This window comes from Thunnus albacares, chromosome 1 (assembly GCF_914725855.1).
Source record: "Thunnus albacares chromosome 1, fThuAlb1.1, whole genome shotgun sequence".
Lineage (NCBI taxonomy): Eukaryota > Metazoa > Chordata > Actinopteri > Scombriformes > Scombridae > Thunnus > Thunnus albacares.
The window spans coordinates 16723709-16745312 of record NC_058106.1 but is presented as its reverse complement, the minus strand read 5'-3'; the positions used below and the strand labels follow the sequence as shown (position 1 = coordinate 16745312).

The window sequence follows — 21604 nt, the reverse complement described above, 5'->3', positions numbered from 1 at the left end:
AGCCAGCGCATGTACCTCTGCAGCACATCCACTTCACACTTCATCCACTGGTAATGAAGTTATTGTTGTTTAGAGTCTCTACCTTCAACTGTCCACATGCCCGAGAGAAACATGTTTCAGCTCCAACTGCTTTGTGGACTGCAGAAGACTGCTTATATGCCTGCTGCTGTGTGTGTGTGTGTGTGTGTGTGTGTGTGTGTGTGTGGTCCTTTTTTCCATTACATGATTGTAAGCTTTAGTCATTTTATTTGGCTAAAGAATAGCTCACAAATGTCCTGCAGGCATGTAAATGTGGAGAATTGCTGCTACATGAAGTAACAGCAGGGCAGTATTGTTTATTTTGTGTAATTTGAATTTATTCCTCCAGCTGCTCCCTTTGCAGACTGTGAGTCATTTAAAGTGTGAGTGTGAGGAACATGTATCAGTCAGCAGACATGCTGCATGGGTTTGCATGTTTTTATGTCATAAGACACAGATGTGTTTGTGTGTTACACCAAAAATGAGAAAAGCAAGCTGTAGTTTAGCTCAGTATTTTACATTATGTCATCAAGACAAAGCGATCGCTCCAGACACACAAAAGAGACATTAATTTTCTTTATGATTTTAATGTCCACTCATCTCATCCACAAAACATTTACATTATGATGTATACAGGACTCAAAGATTTACAGAGGTTTTCTACATTCTTCGTCACTCAAGAGTAAAGAAAACAGAAAACATTTTACCACTTAGTTTTGGTAAGCCTGTCATTTGTAACCCACTAAAAACACACACACACACACACACACACACAGTTGTAGGACCACCGGCTACAAGCTTTAACATTGTACCTTGACATTTATTCAATATCTCAAAAAAACATATTCACCCTCTCACACAGGAAGATAGAGTTATAACAAGAGAAATCAATAATAAATTAGAGTTTGTGCCGCCACTGAATTGCATTATTTTTGAGCTTGGGGCAAATAGAAGTGTGTGTGTGTGTGTGTGTGTGTGTGTGTGTGTGTGTGTGTGTGTGTGTGTTTGTGGGTGGGAGATAAGACAGATTCTGTAGTGCAGAGTATGATCATGTTTTTGAGATATTGAATACGTGTCATGGCTACATCTGCTTGGGTCGTGGCCAACACTCATCAACCTGGGTGTCAGGATGTCTGTCGCACATTTTTTATTGATTTGCTATCAGTGAGAGATCTGTAAGTTGTGTTCGTGTCACCAAAACATCTGTAGAACACAGGACTTATATGTGTACACAAACACGTGCACACACACACACACACACACACACACACACACGCACACACACACACACACACAACTGCAGCCAAAGGCAGAGATTGGTCTCAGAGATGTGAAGTGTGTTTTTCTGTTTTCAGAAAACACAATTAGTCTCACAGCATGAATGAATGTTGAAGAACGAGTGTGAATCTCTGTGTGTGAGTGTGCATTTATTTGTGTGACTGTTGCAACATCAACAGAAAGATGTTCGTCATGTGGGAATGCATGTTTCTATATGTGTGTGTGTGTGTTTGCGTGTGCGTGTGTGTGTGCAGGAAATGAGCAGGTGGGAGGGGGCATCAAAGCTGTAGTTAATTACAGGCCTTGAAGGCTGTATGTAAGTAATGAGTGATAAACACTGAGGGACTATATACTCTCTCACTCACTCACACACACACACAGCAGGATTCAAATTGCCAGAGGTCAACAAACAAACAACTATTAGAGGTTCTCAGACTCACAGAGAATGAGGGGGGTGAGTAGAAATAATAGGCAGAACAAAGACAGAAAAAAAGGGGAAAATAGTCTGAGTAGAGTTACTCTTTCAGATATGACAAATGCAAAGTAAACTTGTATCTGAAATGCATCTAAATTGCTTCATTACTCATTTGAAAACACTGTGTAACAATCACCAACAATCACATTGGCGTCAGTGTGTTCCAACCAGACTGTATATAAAGATGGACATAGCGATGTGTGATGTCACCAATTGGTTTGAAGCCCAGAGTTGCTGCTTACGGTCGGCACCATCTTTTCTGTTTGGAGCCAGGACCTTCGAAATAAGGAATGCAGGGTTTTGCCTTTCACGCTCTGGAAGAGCCCTCTGCTCCATGGACCGAAGGGACTGCTAGCTTACTGGGAACACCGAGCAGTGTACATTTTGGCTAATTTCCAAAATGACCACCAGCGCACTTATTAGAGGGCTTGAATTTAGCGATTGAGATGACTCATTGAAAAACATTACTGACTTAGTATTTCTAGAGAGAAGTTGAGGCTTTTTGAATACGAATCAATTGGAGCCAGCATCTAGTGACCATCGGTGGCGTTGCATTTTAAGATACTTCTCCATTGGCTTCAGCTTCAAGCCGCTTGCTTCCACTGATTGTGTATTCCTGAAGTCTGAGTGAAGTTTATCAGTGATAATTTATCTTTTATTGGATGTCTCATGCATATTAAGCTCTGTATCGCAACATTTTGTCCATTAATGTTCATCCTTTTATTCTGCCCACATGTGATTTCACGTCAGCTGTATTTTCTGTTATTTGTGTAAAGATTTTTGTGGCCCTCTGGCAGCACTGGTGGTCACTGAGGCATCAGTCAGTGAGGGTTTCTGTGTAAAATAACACAAGTGACTTGGAGGTTTGGGTTTCATTTACAGCTGAAAAACAAACTGAAAAACTCAAAGCATCTGGAGTGAAAATTTTTTGAAAAAGTGTGTCTATGGTGAAAACAGTAAATCAAATGAGGGTGGTGTGAGGACTGTATTCTCTTTATTCTACATCTGCCTCTGACATTTGCTGTTAGTTCCTGGTTGTGTTTCTGGTTGGGATTGTTAAGTAGCATCGCTGAAATGCAAAGAAGAAAACAGAATAAGATGCCGTTTTGTTTTACATCATCGAGCAGTAACGCAGGTCAAAGCACTTGAGCCCCGCAAGGCAAAACTGCCGTCCGAGCATGTTGTTTTTACAATTCAAATGAAAGCCAATGATTAACTTGTAATGTGCAAAGTGTTTCAGCTGGAACTGTTTGCACACAACCTGAGAGGCTGAATCTCCGTCACAGTGACAGATAAAGATTCACCTTGAAACTGAGCTAGAAAGAAGAGGATGTTCCAGAGAAAAATGGAAATAGAAGAGAGACGACACATCGTCTCCGTTGGACAGATAACGCATCAAACGCACACACATACACATCAAACACTCACACACACACACACACACACAAACAGCTTTGATGGGTTTTTCTCTGGTTTTGACAGACCAAAGAAGAAGTTAGATGTATTTCTCTCTGCTGTCAGGTTGTGTTTACGTGTGTGTGTGTGTGTGTGTGTGTGTGTGTGTGTGTGTGTGTGTGTGTGTGTGTGTGTGTGTGTGTGTGTGTGTGTGTGTGTGTGTGTGTGTGTGTGTGTGTGTGTGTGTGTGTGTGTGTGTTAGGCTAGGGGGTAGGGTGATATTATCTCTGTCAGTCTTTATATTTGACACCAATATCTCACTCACTGTCTCTTTGGACCACACAGAAACACACTGCAGAAGAGTGCAAACTCGAAAAACAAATATTTGAAACATATGTCTTATTTATAGTGAGAAGCTTTTGATTCAAACTCGGATCATCTAGTTTCCAAAGGGTCTTTGTTAATTCTGAGAACATAAAAACATATTGACAGACAGCTGACTCAAGAGTTTTGTTCTCATTCCAGCTGGATGTAAGTGCCTGATAGAGGGAAAGCTGAACTTACGAGAAATAAAAACAAGGATTCAGTTAATGAGGCAAAGCTCACACATCATGATGATGCCTTTTGAGCAGAATGATGTATGTGCAGAGTTTGACACTAGAAGGTCATTTTCACATTCATCTCCTGAAAGTGTTTAAAGGATAAGGCTGGAAATTTCCTATATTTTTCTTATTGTCAACAAATCTCATGTGCAGAGCCAATCCAACAATTAACTGATTCTACTTACAAGTATTGCGTGTGTATCCAAAGCCTGATATATCACATTCCTCTGTGCTATAGACCTCCATTCGTGTCCAAAAACTATTAAAAACACGTCAGTGAGTCACACTGCTGCACTGGGTGACATGTTCCTTCAACCCTGAAGACAGTGACTATGGTAATTTGTTTAGAAACGGCTCCAAAGTGTAAAAATAGCGATAAGATAGTAACCCGCCACTAGTACAAAGTCAAGAGGTGTCTTCAGGGATGAAGGAACATGTCACCCAGTGCAACAATGTGGCTTATTGATGTGTTTTTAATAGTCTTTGGACAACGATGGAAGTCTACGGCACAGAGGAGTAGGACTTTGATACATGCATAATACTTGTAAGTAGGATGAATTCATTGTTTGTTTGGTTCTGCACATGAGATTTGTTGAGAATAAGAAGAATATAGAAAATCAGCAGCCTTGTCCTTTACAGTGTGTACCTACGAGCAGGATTTGTGACATCACAACTAGTTTGAAGCCAATATGCAACTTATACAGGTGTGATGTGGAAACTTGAAGCCTCCAGTACACAAATACTGAGAACTGACTTTACAGTGGAGTAGGAGACATCTTGTGTCCAGCAGTTAAACTTCTGAAAATGAACATTATTTGCACATTCATAGCTTCTGGATTTTTAATGGAGACAGTCATATAAAAAATTTCTAACCAGCTAATTGAACTTTTCTTATGGAAAAATCACATCAGACACAAATTATTAATCACAGCAGAGTATTTTTTTATGTGTTCAGGTGTGTTTAGGGTAGAATGTGAAGCGAATTTATGTCTCTTTTGGACTTTTGATGCCGTTTTGTTCATATTCTCCAAACAGTCGACATGCCAACTTTACAGATGTTAGCTTCAGCTTGACAGCCACATGCGCACTGACTGTGTGATGTGTTTATTTACATCACAGCTCAGACACCGACTGTTCTCAGAAGTCACCAGGATCTCCAGTTGTCTGTTATTTCCATCTAGCCTCTTCTTTTATCTCTGCATGTTTATGAAGCGGTTTCATAGATGCAACACATTCTTTGCTCAATTTGAAAAATTTGAAAACAAACTCTAGTCAACTCGCCTTCTCCTCAATTCACAGTACCTAGAGCCTGTGTGCGCCCACTCACATCCTTCCATTGATTTTTGTTTGCAGCTACACTACATCTAAAATTCACTTCACTGTCTGAACACACCTTTAGAGAACTCTTCACCGTTTTTACACACACATCATCCTCGTCAAATGCACACACACACACACATTGTTTCTCTCTCTCTCTATATATATTTTTTTACAAACTGCAGTGTTTGAATACTTCACTCAGTTCATTCTCCAACTCCAAACACAAACTGAACGTCTCTTCCTTTCTCGCTCACTCACTCACACTCTCACTCTTTTTCAAACATATTTTATCTCTCGCTTACGCATACACACTCTTGCTTGTGCATATACAGAACACACACACATTGATAAGAGTGTGTGGATGCAGCAGTGTATGAAGCATACAGATTGCTACTTTGGATGCAGTTAGACGAGCCTACAGAAAGAGGAGCACGAGGAGACGAGAGGAGGGAAATAGTTCAAAAGGCAAGTCAGCACTCCTCCTCCTCCTCATCTCACTGGCTCCCTCTTCTCGATTTATTCTCCCATCTGCTACCTCTGCCGCCTCTGTTTTCCTCCCTTTCTCTCCTCCTTCAACAGCTTTTCTTTCCATCTGCTTTACCTCTCTCCTCATTCTTCCTGTTGTTCCTCCTTTTCCTCCTCCATCTCTTCATCTCTCATCATTTAGATACATTTTTCCTCCCACCTGCCTCTGCTCCTTCTCTCTCTCTCTCTCTCTCTCTATCTCTCTCTCTCCTTTCCTCATTCCTGATGTAGATTATTTTGCCTACATCTGCTTCTCACTCGTCCTTCTCCTCCTCCCCTTCGTTCTCCATCTCCCTCCCATCTTTCCTTCTTGCCTCCTGCAGTTAGATACACAGGTGTATCCAAACAGCTTGGTGCTGGGAAAACACACACACAAACACACACACACACACACACACACACACACACGCACACACACAGCTGTATCATTTGCAAACCAAGTAATTTGCTGTAAATTCTTGTTTGAGCATACTGCGAACACGCCTCCCCATGTGTGTAATGCTTGGTATTCATCAAGCAAAAACATCTGTGTGTGTCGTTTTTAACTCTACTTGTGAGGACCCCGGGTCTTCACAAGAACAGTTGAATGTAGTCCACAAGAGGATGCATTTTTTGTTTAGGGGGTGAGGGATTAGAGGTTAAGGGTTGAGGCTCACTGCAATATAATTAGTGAAAGTTAATGGATTGTTCCAGCAAGTGGAAAACCTCCTGTGTGTGTTTGTTCTCATTAGAATTATGTATTTCACTGATCATAGGCAGTGCATCTGTTATCTGTGAGCATTAATGTCTCTGTCAAACCTAAAAGCAGAAAACCCAAGATGAATTGAAACAGACTGAACTGTAATTTAAGCCCTGTGTGGACAGGATTAGTCTTCTGAATGACGTCTGAGATATAATTACTAACATACGACGTCTTTGATTTCATGGACCCCTTCAGAAAAGATTAGAATCACTGTGTCCATGACCAATCTGGATGAGTTTACTTTTTTCAGTTAAATATTGATAAGACAGTTTTATCAGTGGTTGGTATCCTAAAGCTGTTTGACAAACACTGGGCTCTGTATGGAGCCATGTGGCGCCTGTATCCCAGAGTTTTGGGTTTTTGTGGATTCTTGTTTGCATTTCAATGAGCATATCACAAAACTGGCTCAGTTCTGCCTCTTTTATCTAGCAAATATAGCAAAGTTCAGACCCACCGTTTCATTTCAGCACACCAAGAATGTTATTTATGCCTTTATTACAGCCCACTCACATTAATTCTCTTTTTACTCGTATAACTCACTCAAATTTAAATTCTGGTTGCTCAAAATTCAGCTGTCAGGCTTTGAACTCAGATCAAACCACATCTGCTCAGATTTCTCCCAGTTTATTCTCCTTACACCGGGTCCTACTATGTTTTAGAATAGATTATTGTATCACCTTCAAGACACTACATGACAGAGCTCCAACACACATTGATCTCTTATACTTAACTATACATAAAATAGTCGGTTTTTGCATTTTGTGTGTATCTGTTCAAATTTCAGCTTTTGTTCCATCCTGTTTTTATTACATTAATATATATAATTTATCTTATCAATTTTCTGTTTTAATGTCCTACCTAATATACAGAACTGTGTGAAAAAAATTATTTAAAGCTCCACAAATAAAGCTTATTACCTTAGAAATGACCAAACCTACACTGGAGAAACTAATGTCTTCTGAAAAGCTTTATTTAAGGCTTTAGACAGTACAAAAACCAAAAAGTACTCTTTCTTTTCAAGGGTAGATATTCCCCTTAGGCCCTATTTTGTGTGTGCGTGCGCGCATGTACTGCCATCATCATGATAATAAACCCATAAGAAGACTTGTCCAATATGAGTCCCCTCAGGTGTCAATGAATCACCCTCTAAATAACCATTAAGAACTCAGCAAGGGATTGAAGACGGCTGTAGATGCAGCACAGCTGGCGTTTCTTTCTCTGCCTTACTCACACACAAACACACACACACACACACACACACACACACAGACACTGACAGCAGTGATTTACATGCCACTCACCAATCTCCACTAAACCCAGAGTTATGCTCATGTGAGGATGTGTCGCTATAGCTGTGCTGTGGACGCAGGCAGTGTACAGAGTGGTTTAGGTATTTATAGATGTAGCAACACTAGATGGCAGTAGTGTTTGTTATTTCTTGTTTTGTACCTAAATCTTACATTATCTCTCAGTCACTTTGTGATAACGTGGCAATGCTGACAAAGAGAGGGTCTGTGCTAGAAATGGAAGAGCTAATATGTCAAACAGTATTGAGAAGGACCTGTTTCATGTTGTCTCCACGATTGACTTCAGTGCAGCAGTGGAAACAGGTTTCTATGAAGCCTGTGAAGACTGAAAATACAGTTCAATTTCTAACAGATAACCTCAATTGTTTCAAAATCAAATCGTGGCGTGATAGGTGTTCCTCAAGCATTTTGAAGTCATCTGGGAATCTAGCAGTAGATTTATATTGATGTTTGTTAGTAATTTACTTTACATACATGTACTCGCACACCATTAGCTGTCATATGGGAGTGAGTCACACCATGCTGTGTTAGCTACTCAGCCTGGAAATGAGAAAATTCACTCAGGCACGACCAGACAACCCAGAAAAGAGGACCCCACTAATTATTAACATACACTTACACACACACACACACACACACACACACACACACGAACACAGATCTAACTCGCTCTCATGGCTACAGCACAGCAGCCAATACTCAAGGGAAATTAATTACCATGCCATACACACACACATACACACACACCAACAGAGACATGCTGAGGTAGGCCTAATTAGGTGTCTGATAGCATAGACTTAACAGAATTGACCACCTATACACACATGCAAGTGCACACATCCATGCTCTTGCATATCAATGCAGAAAACTAGCATTTTACAGTCAATCCATTGCACTTCATCCACTGTCTAGTGACAGGTTTCATGTCCTTTCTTCTTCTTGCTTCTCTATTTTTGTGTTTCTCTGCTGTGCTTCCACTCTGTGCCTCTATGTCCTGCACAAAGCCTTTTATGTTTAAAAAAGATCTTCTTTTCTTGGGCTGATAATGACTGCATGTTTGACATTTTGCACAATTCAAAGATTAGCTTATTTGTGAGGTCACATAAAGGTTAAAAAAATGAAGCACAATACACGAGTATGTGCACACTAGGCATGAGCCCATAAAAATGTTATAATTTGATTTTCCTCAGTACTTCACTGACTGTAATATCTCATTTAACTCACAGAATGTTTCTTTTTAAAGGTCCTGGACTCCCTCGGGCCTGCAGGTGTTTGAAGTTATTCTGGCTGATTAGATCTCTGTTCTGTTTGAAAGTGGTTGGGGCTATGCAGAGATTTAGGTCACTGGACTCTTAAGGATGGACTAATAAGAATGATACAGGTTTAATTTGTCCCGCCCTAACAGGTACACCAAAGCCAACAGGGGAGTGAGGGAGATGTCTATCAAACACAGTTAACACCCGCCCACACAGTCCTGAGAGGAGGTCTAATCAGCTAAAATTAGTGAAAACATCTGTGTGGGCGTACACAGCATTTAAAACTTGTTTAATTGTAAATATATGAATAAATGCAGTTCCGCCTTTTATAACTGTATTTACAAAATACACTGAAAATTATGTAGTGGTAAAATTATAATTTGAACAAAATAAGATGCAATTAAATAATCAACCTCTCTACAGTAGAAAAAGTTATCATGTTCCTCGCAGATAGTGAGGCTGCGTTGTGTCTGGTGGTGTGGAGTGAGGAAACACAAGACGTTCCACTTCAGAAATAAACACAGTGATCTTGATTAGGGCTGCAACCAATAATTATTTTCAGTATCAATTAATGTGTGGATTTTTTTTCCCTGATTAATCGTTTAGTTAATCAAATTTCAGAAAAAAGTGAAAAATGGAAGGCAACATCTTCTAATTGCTTGTTTTTTCCAATCAACAGTTAAAAACCCACAAATATTCAGTTTACAATGATACAATAGAGAAAAGCAGGAAATCCTCACGTTGGAGAAGCTGGAGCCAGCAAATGTTTGCCATTTTTGCTAGAGACATGCAGGACTTAAAGTATTAACTGATAATCCATGTAGTTGTTCATACATTTTCTGATCATTTAATCCTGATACTCTGACCCTGCATGTGTTGGTAGTGTGTTCATTTTTGTAATCAGAACAATTCAATAAATTGTGTGTAGAGATATCAGAATGAAAGAGAATAAGGAAAGGAACGCCACAGTGAGAATGTCAGGGGGGAAAAACAAAATATGGAAGAGAGTATGACAATGAGTGGAAGAGGAGGCGGCTGCTCAGGGAAAGAGAAAGAGTGTCTGATTTTTTTTAATTCAACCAGTCTGCATGTTCCTAATGAAACCCATCTAATGTTATTCATGAGTTTTCCTACTGTGCCCGCAGTCCAACCATGGACCTGCCATCCAGAGGACCATCACTTCACACAACATCTGACAGAGAGACAGAGAGAGAAGAATGAGAGAGAGAAAAAAAGCAGCGAGGAAGAAAGTGAGAGAGAGAGAGAGAGAAAAGGATGAAGAGAGGGAGGGAGATGACAGAGGAAAAAAGGGAACATAATAAAAGAACATGACAGAAGATGAGACCGATGTGCTTCATGGGAGGGAGGGATGATAAAAATCTGTATGAAAATGAGTAATCCTTAAACAAGAAATTACAGTTTTGTGTTCATCACAGTTGCATACTAACGACCTGAAGGAGACTGAAGTTTATATCTTTCTGTTTTCTCTCGCTGTCTTTTCCTGTTTTGATCCTTTCTGCTCTGTTGTTACTGACCTCATCTATATTTGGACTACATTAAATCAGTGTGTGTATCATACTGTATGTAGCAGTGTACGTTCCTCAACTATTGTTGGTTCTTGCCTAGAGGCCATAGCAGAGTCGTCTCTGTGTATTTGAATCATGAAGTAATGTGTGTGTGTGTGTGTGTGTGTGTGTGTGTGTGTGTGTGTGTGTGTGTGTGTGTGTGTGTGAAGTGAACAGATTGTGTGTGGGTGTATCATGTTTGCTGATCCCAAATAAAGAGCAGTGAGCAGTCAGTTGAATGAACACTTTGGTTGAACTGTTGGACTATGGGATATTTCTATAAAAAGAAAGACAGTTTTGTTGTGGTTGTTTTTGTTGTTGTTGAGCTATAGTGATGTTGATCAGCAGAACTACACACACATATATTTCAGATGGCCTCCAAATCGAGCGGCAAGTTGTAGTCAACGTCAGTGTTACACATTTTCCATCTGTCTCTGCTACATGCAGTAAGCAAAGAGTGAAAATATTTGTTATATATTGTTAAGTCTCGCACAGCCCCTTACAGAGAGTAAATATTCAATTATGTTTAGCCAAGATATTTCCTCTACAGTCCTGCTGGAACACCTGAATCATGTGAATATTATCTATACAGTGATGTATACTCTGTGTGTGTGTGTGTGTGTGTGTGCACATGTGTGTCTGAGTGGATACCCTATAAATGCTGAGAGCTTATCAGCCCGGAGGCGGTCACCATAACAACAGTTGCTGCGGTGCAACTGTGCATTAACGTGGCTTAGAAACTATATATACATACATTATTGAACTGCAGTGCCCTTAAGGGATAGATACCTCGATATAAACTGTATGGCAAAATCTCTGACTATTGGCAGTTTTTTTATTATCTCTCTGTATAACATCAGATTGCCTAAACTTTTTATAAATGATGTCATAAAATATTGTTAACCCTCAGAGTCTCAGTGATTTCAGAGATGTGTCTCTGGTTAGATGGATGGTTGTGGCTGCCAGCTTTGCACAGATTAGACCTGAGTGAAGACATTTGGGAAGAGCTGTAAATTAATATAATGTACAGTCATTAAACTCATCAAGTGCCAGTTTTACAATATTTGTCAAAGTGAATAATCTCTTGCTTGCCTCATGACCGACCTTCATACAGTGATTCATAAGAATTAATTAATTACTTTATTAGATATACAAGATTTCTTTCCAACAGACAAAGAGGCCGAAAAGGAAGAAAACACTCACTCTTTATCTTCACTGGAGGAGGTAATAAACATAGGATAGACATTTGTTAACATTTATATACAAATAATGTAAAACAAAATTGTTATTTTGAGAGTTTTTCACTGAATATGCTCTGCTCTGAATATTGTGTGTGACGCCTCTCAGCTTTTCAATGACGTGCTGTTTTCAGCTCCTGTTTTCTTCATGGCATTGCTTTAGCATTACAAACACTACGTCAGCATGGATGCCCACAAACATGTTTATGCACGTTAAAGTCAAACACCATTACATTGTAGCTCCTTGATGCATTTAATGATATTTTTCTGTTCCAATAGTTAATAAAAATGAATGCCACAATAGTTACGTTTCTTCAGGATTCCATTTTCATGATGAAATTCATTTTAAAACTGATTTTTAACAGATACCGTCCATGTTCAACCCATAGTGGATGTTGGAAATCTCCCAGATATCAAACGACATGTACAGTAACATACAGTGTGACTGTGTTGGCATGTCAACATAACTATGTCAACATTTCCCACAATGTTAAGCTACAGGGGAACAAGTAAAGAACTGGAAAGGGGGTCGTGGTCAGCATCAGTCTTCCTCTCAGTGATGGACTTCCTGCAGCTGGCAGCCTGTGATGTGACCAAACTTTTAGTGTCTGAGTTATGTTCACAGTTCATCTGTTGAAGCTGCGCAGGACCTGGCTGTGTTTAGGTCTGGGCTGGTCGTATCTGTTGTTATTGCTTTGCGTCTCATGCTGGAGGCATGTGTTTCTTTTTAACATGTGGGTGGCTTCCTTGTTTCTGTTAGATCTCAACATGACAAGAATAGCTGTGTTTTCATGAACCTCCAGGTTCCAGTCTGGAAAGGTCAAAGCAAATAGGACACAGCGGCATAACAAGATTGTTTGAACACAGGAAAGGGAGGACAAGATGAGATGGACGGAGAGGGAGGCTGTGAATTATAGAAACTAGGAGGGTGAGGAGAACAGAAAATAAGTGTTTTGGAAATTTGTCAAAGTCTGTAGGGTTCTTGAGCCAAATACAACAGTCCAGTCTAGTCACACACTGATAGACGGTCATAGGAAACACTTAACTTCTGTCGCTAACATTGACAGGCAACAGCCTTCTGTTAGATCTGTGTATGTTCATATTATATGCCTGCTTTTGCCTTTAAGGTTCTTATAATGTCATCTACAGCATTCATAATTATGTCCAATCTAATCAAATGTCCCATATTCAGTGTGATAAGCCCTGGGCTAATGTATTTACATCCATCATAACATGTTCTCCATTACCTCATTTTGTGTGCCTAAGCTCATAAAACCATCCATTGTCGGATTTAATTAGCAAAATGCTATCATTTTGTCTTTCTCTCTCTCTCTCTCTCTCTCTCATATCATATGTTAAACCAACCAGAGTGACATCTTTCTGTATATGAGCTCATGCCAAACAAGCCTCGGGCCCTTCCACTAAGCCTGACTCCTCCTAAGCTTGTATGCTGTAGTGCTGGAATGACACTAGAAAAAAGTGAGAAAAAAACTTTACACACACAAAATTAAATGTAAGGTGACAAACATTGTGAGAAGTCAGTTGTTCTTTGTACTTAGGTATCGGAATTACAGTGACTTTAAATATAAGATGGAATAAGAGTTGTGAGACTGAGCATCTAGCAAACGTGCCTCAGTGAAGCCCAGAAAAACTGTAAAATCAGATTAACAACCTGTACAGACACACGGTCCAAAAATCTGTTCATACGTAGGGGAGAGTCAAGGTTGTAGACTTAAAAGCTCGATTTGTGTGGCGTCCCCATCCTCTTGTGGTCTGAGGCACATACCGTAAGATCACGATGTCCTTGATTCGATTGCAGTTGGGGACATTTGTCACATGTCACCTCCTTCACTGTCTCCCCGTATTTATCTATCTGTCTCCTTTCTGCCATATTGAAATCTGATTTTTAAAGAGAGAGAGCAAATATCATCTCAAAGGATTATGTAAGTTTAAAAAATAATCATAAGCCAGGTCAAAATGCATTCAGGTAAAAGGAATAAATCTACGGAACAATCAATATAAATAAAGGTTTATTTACTGTCCGGCTGATATCTACACATTTTCGGTCATTACTTAAGTCTCTATTTGACATTAATTTATTAATTTGTGGCTGTTAAAGCACCTGAGTTCATTTATGTGTTTAGTTTTTATTATTATTTATTTGAACTTAACCCCCATAAAGATCAGTTAATATCTGCTGTCATCTCAAGTATCTAATTAGGGGAAAATGCCCCAAAACCCTGCTGCAATATTATATATTGTAAGCACAATGTCTATGTAAATGTCTGTATGCATCATACTGGCCTCTGCACACACACACACATACACACAGGCACACAGGCACACACTGTTCCTGAAAGTTCCTTTGACTCAGATCTTGTCTTGTGTGTGTGTGTGTGTGTGTGTGTGTGTGTGTGTATGTGTGTGTATTTTAGTGGTGCACTTTCTACTGGCTGTAATTGGCTACGTGAAGCAGGCAGACACTGCTGAGCCCTGGCTTGTAATCAGACTGACAGGCAAACCGGAAAGGACAGCAGTGTCATTCTGAGAAACACAGCAGACCTTGGAGGCAGGCAACACACACTAGCGCAAGAAAAACCAAGCATAAACACCTCTAGTGGACACACGGCAAATGCACACGGGCGCTCAGGCACATACCATGATGCTAACAGCCTGTGACAGTGAGGAAAGTTTATCTAATATATTGCTCTCAGAATACAATCTGGAATTAGGTAGATAAAACTAGATAATAGATACACACAATCAGCTTAATATAGCAAATAGCAAAGGTCCTTACAAGGGAAAAGGTCAAGACATTGACAGGAAAGCATGCTTGGGTGGATATGTGCATCTATTTGGTCATGTAGCAGCTTAACTATGACCAGAACTGTTTTGTATTTGGAGCAGGGGAACAGGTTTTATTCAAACAATAAAATGGTGCAAGAGAAATGAATGTCTGACATCACTGATTTCAGAAATCTAAAATGCTGGTCCCATTCCAGCTCACTGAGTCGTTCACTTCCAGAGAAAATATTTCCCTACTTCTGGCCTGGAGAGCTTTCTGATAACTGTGAATCAGCCTCTGAATCCTTTTCACTGACGGTTTTGTGTGCCAGATGTCTCTGCATGAAATCAATGGATGGACAATCTGTGCAGAATTGAACTCTTTTTGTCTGTTCTTCTGTCTAGGCGTGAGACCTTGTTGAGGTGTTCCCAGTGCAAGATGGCTCGCTACTGCAATATCACTTGCCAGGTATAGTGTGCACGGGTGTGCGTGTGTATGTTTGTGTGTGTGTGTGTGTGTGTGTCAATTTGTTGAAATGCCTGTCTCCTGCAGAAACAAGCATGGTCTGGCCATAAGAGAGAGTGTAAATGTCTGCAGAGCCTCCTACCCAGAATTCCCACTGACTCAGTCCGTCTGGCTGTGAGGCTCATCTTTGCCTTGGTAAGTTTCTGGAGTCTTTCATTGGCATTCGCGGTTTGTGTCTCACACTCAAAGTAATGTGTACAAAGATACAATAAAAATGTGTCAAACACACTCTTTTGGTTGGACTGCACATCTTCAGCTGCGTTGTAAAAACTTTATTCATTGTACATTTTTGTAACATTCATGTTTGCACTTAATGTGAAGAATACAACCCTTCTGTTGAGAACATTTCACATGCTCTGGCTCTTTATAGCAGTTTTTATTTGTTACTGAGAAGGTCAGTTTCTTTTAGGTCAAAGGATTTCATCTCACGGCCAATAATATGCTGCAGGGAGTCCTACAGCCTCCTAATAGTGCAGTTAAAAGGTGAAACAATAGCAGAAGAATGATGTTTTAAAAGATGAATTACATGCTTGGCCCCACTTTGTCCTTTGTCTTCCAGTTAAGTCCATCGAAGAACAGTAGTGAGGAGCTCTACACTCTAGAGGAGCATGAATCACGTAAGTCTATCCTCCAAGACTGTGTGTGTGTTTTTTTTTTTTTGCCTGAGTGTGATTCCAGTGCATAAGGACAAAATGGTTGACGTGTAGGAAACATGATGAGTGGATATCTGTCTCTGTCTGAGTTGAAGTGTATTTGTGCTAAAGCTCTTTTGAGACGTTGTAAGAATCTCATAGGGATTTTTATATTTTACAGACCTGTGTTCCATGTCTGAGCAGAAGAAACAAGGTCTGTCTCAGCTGGCGTCCATGTTACAGTTGTATCTGCAACAGGAAGTACCGGACCTTGCACAAGGGATGACATCAGCACTGCCACCTTCCTGCCAAGAACCCCTCAACCTTATTGCAAAGGTAGGCTAAATGCATGTAAACACATTATTAATATTTTTTTGTATGGCACATACTGTAGACGAATAAACACCGTGGCACACTTATACACACGAGAGTACAGATACTCAAATACGGATATGCCTACTCCTGCACACAAACGCAGACAGACCGACTCAAGCAACTGTTAAATGCTTTTAGCATCCCCTGCCGTGCTTGGACGTACCCCAACATATGTCCAAGATCTTCCCAGCATCAGTGATTAGATCACTGTGTGTGTGTGTGTGTGTGTATTCCCAGAACAACCTGAGGTCTTATTCTCTTAAAACACACCAGCTGCCTTCACAAGAGTTTAAACCGCAAATCGTTACGTGTGCAAGGATGTGTTTGTCTGGATTTCGCTCTACCTCTGTTATCTGTTAGCTTGTGCGACTCCTCTCTGAGATTTCATGGCCACCAGGTATTTGAAATCCAACGTGTGTGTTTTGTTTGTCCCACCTCAATGGTTGCATCTATGAGCACGTTTGAGTATTAATTGAAAGCAGCGAGTTGAACGAGCGGAGTGTATTTCCATAAAACAAACGTGAACGTTGCCAATGAGCAATACTCGCCCATAAACTGCATGACATGAGTTTTACACTCAAAACAATAAACCATCTACTTATATCATTTAATGATTTTTCAATATCTAAAACATAAATTGCATTTGACTTTATGGTGAAAGTTCAGTTTCGGTGTTCCAAAAAACATCATTTCAAAAGTAAGTGTAGGAAGGAAAAGACTTCAACATTCCTGGTTAACATTATGTGCTAAACATCAGCGTGTTAACATTGTCAGCATGACAACCACTGCCACTTCTGCATTTACTTCACTATGACTGCTGAGGATAAAACAAAAACTTTGGAAGTTACAATTAGGTTTACAATAAGCATTACAGTCCCACAGAGCTGCTGATATGGCTTTAGACTCTTAGTCTCATTGTTTCCTTCCTTTTTTTTTTAGAGCTCTCTGTAATACTGGTACTGTGGAATTTAATGTCACAGACACACACGCATTTTTGTTTTGCAGATTTGTTTCCATGTTTTTGCATAATTTATTAAAAAATATGGAGTGGGAGAGAGAGATTGTAATATCTTAGGTGAGATATAGGAGATAACTGTGTGTGTGTGTGTGTGTGTGTGTGTATGACTGTATGAGTGTATGAGTGCGTGGGATTGGATTGTGAAGCTGGGAAAAGCTGCTGATTAAATGTGTTTCAAGATTCCGATGGGAATTGTATTCTGAGGGAGATGAAGAGTGAACAACACTGAGTGGATTAAAGAGAAGAGGAGTGTGAGAGAAAAACGAGAGGGGAACAGAGAGAGATGAGGGATGGAGAAGAGAGGAGGAAGTCATACATCGAGAGGGAGGAGAGAGATTAAAAGAGAGCAGGAAATGTACAAAGTGTGTCACAACGTGAAATGTAAACAAGCACCGGAGATGATATCCTGACTAGATTAGCAACTTTATGAAAGTCACTCACTGAAAATGAATTTGTCAGCTAACATAAAACGTCATTCAGTGGTTCCTTTCAAAGACAAGGACTGAGGGAATGAGATTTGAACCATTTAAAAGTTAGTGTGTCTGCAGTGTTTTTGCTGTTTCTGTATATGAAAGACAGACACAGCTGGGGTCTGAATGATAGAGGAGGAAAGAAACGAAAATGAATAACAGAGGATGGTGTTCTCAAAGTTGAATACCAAGTGATCTGTATGCATTTCTAATGTTTGTCTTTTGATGGGTATGTGCGTGTTTACATGTGTGCATTTGTGTGTGTGTGTGTGTGTGTGTGTGTGTGTGTAGCATTAAGTACAGTCATTCCTGAGTGAAAACAATCACACACTGACATATAACATATGGTGGTCAGTTGGGTAAATCCCTCCTGCCCATTTACACACATTCACACGATATCTCTCAGAGGCTGTACGCCATATAATCCTATTACTGAAGCTGTGAAGCCTCTGTTGCAAAGTGCCGTGTGTGTGTGTGTAGAAAGTAATGGACACTGTAATTAAAGTGTAGTTTTGAATTCACTTTTAATTGCTCCTCCGCTCACTCACAGAATTCACTCACTGTTTTGTTTTGTTTTGTTTTTTTTATCTTATTGAGGCACATTGTAGATTTTGGCTTTCAAATCAGTTTTTGTTGTTGGTATAAACAGTGAAAGCCGAGATTAAGAGCTGCATTTTGAAAGCTATAAGAGCTGTTGTGCTTCTCCTCGAAAGAATACCTTTGTACAGCTACAAAGGCTATGGAGAAACAATGTGGAGACCACAAGAGCTGGGATTGGTTCCCTGTTAAACTACCAAGTGCATGATGTCACAGTTCAGATATTATTATAGGATATTAGCTTGGTTTGTGACCTCATGGATGATGTCACAGTTCAGATATTGGAGTTGGAGTTGACCTCATACAATATATGATGTCACCAGCTCAGATTTGGAAAGTTTTAAACAGACCAGCAAAATGTGAAATCGATCGAGCTGAGGTCGACTAGGCTCCCTTAGATGGACTGTCTGGAGCTCCTTCACACCTTCAGAGGTGACCAAGTTGAGTTGCTGAAGTATCTCCAGAGAGTTTCCCACTCTGGAGATCAGTCAGTGTGCAATAACTGGGCCTTGGGAAAACTGTGCTCGACCCGTGTTGGTACCCCACCTCTGTCGCTGTGTGATTGAGGACCCATTCCATCTTCGTAGCTGGTCCCAGCACACTTTAACATCTGTTTAAAGTGAAAGCAGGCATTACAATATGTAATGTTCACTAATCTGACTACTGTCCAGCATCCTTGTGGTTTTGTTTCTCAGTTAAACACTGTCAAAGTTGAGTAGCTGATTTGTCTTTCCCGCTCTGGAGATCAGAGTCAGCATGCAGTAACTGGGTCTTGGGAAAGCTGTGCTCAACTCGTTTAGTTCCACCACCTCTGTCACTGTGTGATTGAGTACTTAATCCATCTTTTAATCTGTCATGTTATTTGGATACATAATGATTGCTTGACATGCCTTGATGATTTGCACCACATCCATTTAGAGTTGAGGAGGTGCTTTTACAATCAGCTGGTTAAATCCTCAGCTGAGTTATTACTAGAGCTATGAATCAGTCCCTACGCTGGAAGAATCTACTGTGTTGTGTTACAGCAGGAAACACTTTGATGAAGAAGTATAAATCCAATCCACATACTAAAGTCTCTTATTATAATGTAACCCTCCTTTGCTGTCATCTGAGACCTTTCCTTCAGTGCTGTGTTAGAGGCGTTATTCAATAGGGCAGCCCTGTATAACACCATGCAGGTGCACACTCACATGGTCAATGTTAGTTTGTAGAGATTACTGTGGATGTTGCAGATGAGATGTTATCTTCGAATTGACTTTCTGTGAATGAGAAGTAAGAGGGTCCAACTGTCTCCAACCACCAGCAAAAATCCTACAACAAGCACACATAAACTCAGAGCTGGGACCTTTATTTCAAACAGACATTTATATGATTGTGAATAGAATATGCACTTATAAACTTATGGGAAAGGATTGAAAGGATTTTTTTTGAACTTCCTCTGATGGCTTTGAAAGTTCAGTAAAATAAATGTTTAGTTTTTACTATATGAGGAGCGTTACTCTCTTTATGGATACAGAAACTTGTTGGTCTCAGAGCTATTCAGACTGGATTAGATGTGAATTTATCTTTCTTGGATTGTTGTGTGTTTGTGCTCTCTTGGTCTGGATCTTCTCTTAAATTAATTTGAGCTATTCATTGTTCTACTTCACTGTGCAGAATGATGTAGAGTTTGACACTAACAGGCTGTTTTCACATTCATCTGCTCAAAGGGGAAAGTTTCTCTGTACTCATTGAAAATCTGATTTTTATGAGCAGGATTTGTGACATCACAACTAGTTTGAAAGCCAATCCTGGTCCAATATTCAACTCACACAAGTGTGATGTGGAAACTTGACCACCTCCAGTGGTCAAACACTGAGAATGGACTTTACAGTGAATTAGAAGACATTTTGTGTCCAGTAGTTAAACTTCTGTATTTGCATATTCACAGATTTTGGGATTTTTAATGGTAGAGAAGGAGTAGATGTAATTTTAATGATTTCTATGTACTTTTTGTGGAAAAACTATATAAGACACACTACAAGTGTAGTTCTTAGTGGCACTTTGTCATCAATAGGGGGCACTGTGATTGCATGGACATTTCTGTACTGGTAGTTTAAAGGAGTAGGAAAATCCATTATTTTACTATCTTTCTTTATCCTCTCTCCTGTCTTGTCTGTGGACTTGTAGTGTTTTCTGTTTCTCTCTCAGCTGCTTTAACTGTCCATGTATCTCTCTCTCCTCTTGATCCCTGTATCTCTGTCCGTCCTGCTTCTGCCATGTCTCTCTCCTCATTATTCTTCCCTATATGTGTAGGTCTCCTAGTTTCTTCCTCCCCCTCTTTCTCCCTTCCACTCCTCTCTCTCCTCCTCCTCCTCATCTCCTCCCCTCATGCTCTCTCTCTCTCTTTAATGGCTCAAGTATATAATAAATGAGGAGTTTATTATTGTGTACTTGGAATGTTCAGTGTGCTTAACAAAATAGGTCATTACTGTTTGTGTGTGTGTGTGTGTGTGTGTGTGTGTGTGTGTGTGTGTGTGTTTGGGGGGGTGTCTAGTCTTTTACAGTGGGGGAGTGTTTTGTGCTATAAAATCATTCTTTATGCTAATGGCTACTGCCTCCACAGCAGACTAATAGTGTGATACAGACACACACACACATTCACACTGATGCACAGAATGAAGTAATGCCACAGCATCATTACTGCTCTTGATACACCCAAGAGAGGCAACGATGGAGGGAGGGAGTGTGTACGTTTATGTGTTACATGTCCTGTGCAGCCATGTGCTGCAGACAAACTGCAGTGGCATATATGTGTGTGTGTACCAGGTTCTGGTCCATTGTATGTTGCTTCAGTCTACAGTAGGGTTATTTGTATGTATGTGTGTGTGTGTGTGTGTTTGTTTGTATGTGCGCACATTCGCCTGTTGGTCAAACTGCGGTGGTGCAATAAGCAGTGACAGATGAGATCTGGCCACGGCACGTTTTATTGCTTCCCTCAAGCAACTTCCCCTCTCTGGAGTGGAGTGTGTGTGTGTGTGTGTGTGTGTGTGTGTGTGTGTGTATTCCTCACATTGTGGGGACATAAATCTGTTCACACAGTCATGTTATGGGGACTCGCCTCCCTTATGGGGACAAAAAGTCCCCTTAACATTAATCATTCATTTTAGGGTGAAGACTTGGTTTAAAGTTAAGGTTAGTTTAGGGTTAGGAGTCTCCAGGAAAGTAATGTAAGTCAATGTAATGTCCTCTGAAGTGATGGAAACACGACTCTGTGTGTGTGTGTGTGTGTGTGTGTGTGCGCGCGCGCAGCAGAATAGCCTTTATATTTAAGTTTAAACATACTTCTTTATTTTTGTGCATGTTTTAGTATTCCTACATACTACATGCTATTGTGTTTTATGTGCACTTATCAGCCTGAGTGCGTGTGTGTGTGTGAACTTATTGTTATGCTGCATCAGCCCTTGCTGCATTGAGACCCATTTCTCACACACACTCTTAC

The 21604-nt window shown here is 40.2% G+C and overlaps 1 protein-coding gene across 3 annotated transcripts in view; it reads left to right on the top strand.

The window, feature by feature from the left end:
• The window catches only part of smyd3 (SET and MYND domain containing 3), a 98123-nt gene that overhangs the window by 5296 nt on the left and 71223 nt on the right, over window positions 1-21604 (top strand). For all 3 annotated transcript variants that reach the window (XR_006402794.1, XM_044346288.1, XM_044346301.1), the window contains exons 2-5: window positions 14911-14974; window positions 15059-15166; window positions 15591-15648; window positions 15845-15999. Coding sequence is in view for 2 of the 3 variants with exons in the window: in XM_044346288.1 (XP_044202223.1) it covers window positions 14911-14974; window positions 15059-15166; window positions 15591-15648; window positions 15845-15999 (385 nt within the window). In the remaining variant the exon portion in view is untranslated. The remainder of the gene's footprint in view (window positions 1-14910; window positions 14975-15058; window positions 15167-15590; window positions 15649-15844; window positions 16000-21604) is intronic.